Source organism: Priapulus caudatus, unplaced genomic scaffold (genome assembly GCF_000485595.1).
Source record: "Priapulus caudatus unplaced genomic scaffold, Priapulus_caudatus-5.0.1 Scaffold631, whole genome shotgun sequence".
Classification (NCBI taxonomy): domain Eukaryota; kingdom Metazoa; phylum Priapulida; class Priapulimorpha; order Priapulimorphida; family Priapulidae; genus Priapulus; species Priapulus caudatus.
The window spans coordinates 94,066-96,217 of NW_014577692.1; the positions used below are offsets into that span (position 1 = coordinate 94,066).

General features: G+C 44.6%; 1 protein-coding gene across 1 annotated transcript in view; it reads right to left on the minus strand.

Annotated features, from left to right (window-relative positions):
- LOC106812294 (glutamate receptor ionotropic, kainate 3-like) overlaps positions 1-2,152 on the minus strand; it is a 29,016-nt gene that overhangs the window by 7,051 nt on the left and 19,813 nt on the right. The window contains 1 exon segment of the mRNA XM_014816131.1: positions 257-370. Coding sequence (XP_014671617.1) covers positions 257-370 — 114 coding nt within the window.

Below are 2,152 nucleotides of genomic sequence, written 5' to 3' on the forward strand. Positions count from 1 at the left end.
AGACTGCCGATATGTTTCTCTATAGCGCGGGAAGAGAGAGAGAGAGAGAGAGAGAGAGAGACAGAGAGAGGGAAAGAGAGAGAAATAGAGAGAGACAGAGAGAGAGAAAGAGAGACAGAGAGGGTAAAAAAAGAAGAAAAAAGAATGAAAGCGAGAGAGTGAAGGAACGAAGAGCTACACGGGGGGGGGGGAGCTAATCGCGCACGTGATCTCACGCTGGCGTGACGTCACACGCGCATGCGTGCGGGACCGTTACCTCGATGGAGGTGACCTTGAGCGTAGTTCCGTTGAGGAACGCCAGGGTGTCCTCCGTACGGTCCTTCTTCGTCTTTGTCACCGTCAGATTCCCGACCGAGTTCCAGTAACCGATCTACGGAACACACCGAGAAAAAAAGAAATACACAGAGAGAAAAAGCAACACACAGAGAGAAAAAGGAATGCACAAGGAGAAAACAGAATACACAGAAAGAAAATCGAATACAAAGAGAGAAAACGGTATACACAGAAAGGAAATAATACACCCAGGGTGAGGAAACGTGAGTTGGTGCGGAAAGCGCGAATTAAGGTCTCTATATTGCCTATAGGCGTGAATCCACTACCACGCCGCTTTCTTCGCCGAAGTTAAATCCCGCGCTGGTGACGTGTGTGCTGGCGCGTCTGCGCTGGGTTTAGCGACAGAGAATCCCCCTCGAATCGATAGCTGCTATTTTCTAGGGATATTACGACTGTTGCCAGCAATGGGTGAACAGTAGAATGAGAGTTCTGACAAGTTCGGATCCTTTCGCTGGCTCTGCGTCAGAATACTAGAGTTTTCATGGCTGCCACAATGAATGACGTCATAGACAGGGGGGGTCGCATGCTATTATTCTCAAATATCAAAGCAGTTCTATATCAAATCTACTCTCCATTTGTTGTTAAAAATAATATTGACAGAGTAGATTATTATGGAGAATTTCCTGTTTAGTTTTATAGTGATGCAGATATTCAGTATCATAGTTGATTTGTTTAGTAGGAAAATATTGGCAGGTTATTTTTCGTGTATATGTTATTTATATCTCTAACGACTAAACAATTATGCGATCCTAAAATGTTTCAATTTCGTCATGAAGATTATGCACATGCACCCGCCCATCCATCTATCAACCGGGATAATTGTATATACACACAGAAATGTTTTATTCGCTGCCCTCAGTCAATCAAATAGCATTAGCGTAAGGATGTCCGTGGGATTTGGAAAATTACATTTTCCTACAACGGATGATGTCGATTGAACAAGACATTGACTTTGACTTATTAGTACCAGAGGAATCTTAAGCTGAATGATTAGTTACTGCATGCACTTTGAAAACACTCCTGTCGAATATTTGTACCTCGTTACCTATTTACCTCGCTACCTCCTTACTAGAAGCGTTTTTTTTTAGAAAACTTTGAATAAACCTACTTGGAGAAACAAGGAATATGAGCAAGCAAATTGTCACTCAAACTATAACTTCAACTAGCCCGGGAAAGATCCGAGGTAATGTGCACAATTTACAGTACAAAACAAAAACCCATCTAAAATACATATAAATAACATATATACCACCTAAGTACACACGTACTAATGTACAGTCCCATCCCCGCACGCATGCACAAACGTACACGCGCACCAACGTACACACGTACTAATGTACACACCTACCCACGCACACATGCACCAACGTACGCTCGTACCAACGTACACGCGTACTAATGTACACACGTCACCTACCCACGCACACATGCACCAACCTACGCTCGTACCAACATACACATGCACCAACGTACACACGCACTAACGCACACACATACTAACGCACACACGCACTAACGCACACACGTACTAACGTACACACGCACTAACGCACACACACACTAACGCACACACCCATCCCCGCACACATGCACCAACGTACACACGCACTAACGCACACACACACTAACGCACTAACGTACACACACACCAACGTACACACGCACTAACGCACACACGTACTAACGTACACACACACTAACGTACACACGCACTAACGCACACACATACTAAGGTACACACGCACTAACGCACACACGTACTAACGTACACACGCACTAACGCACACACGTACTAACGTACACACACACCAACGTACAC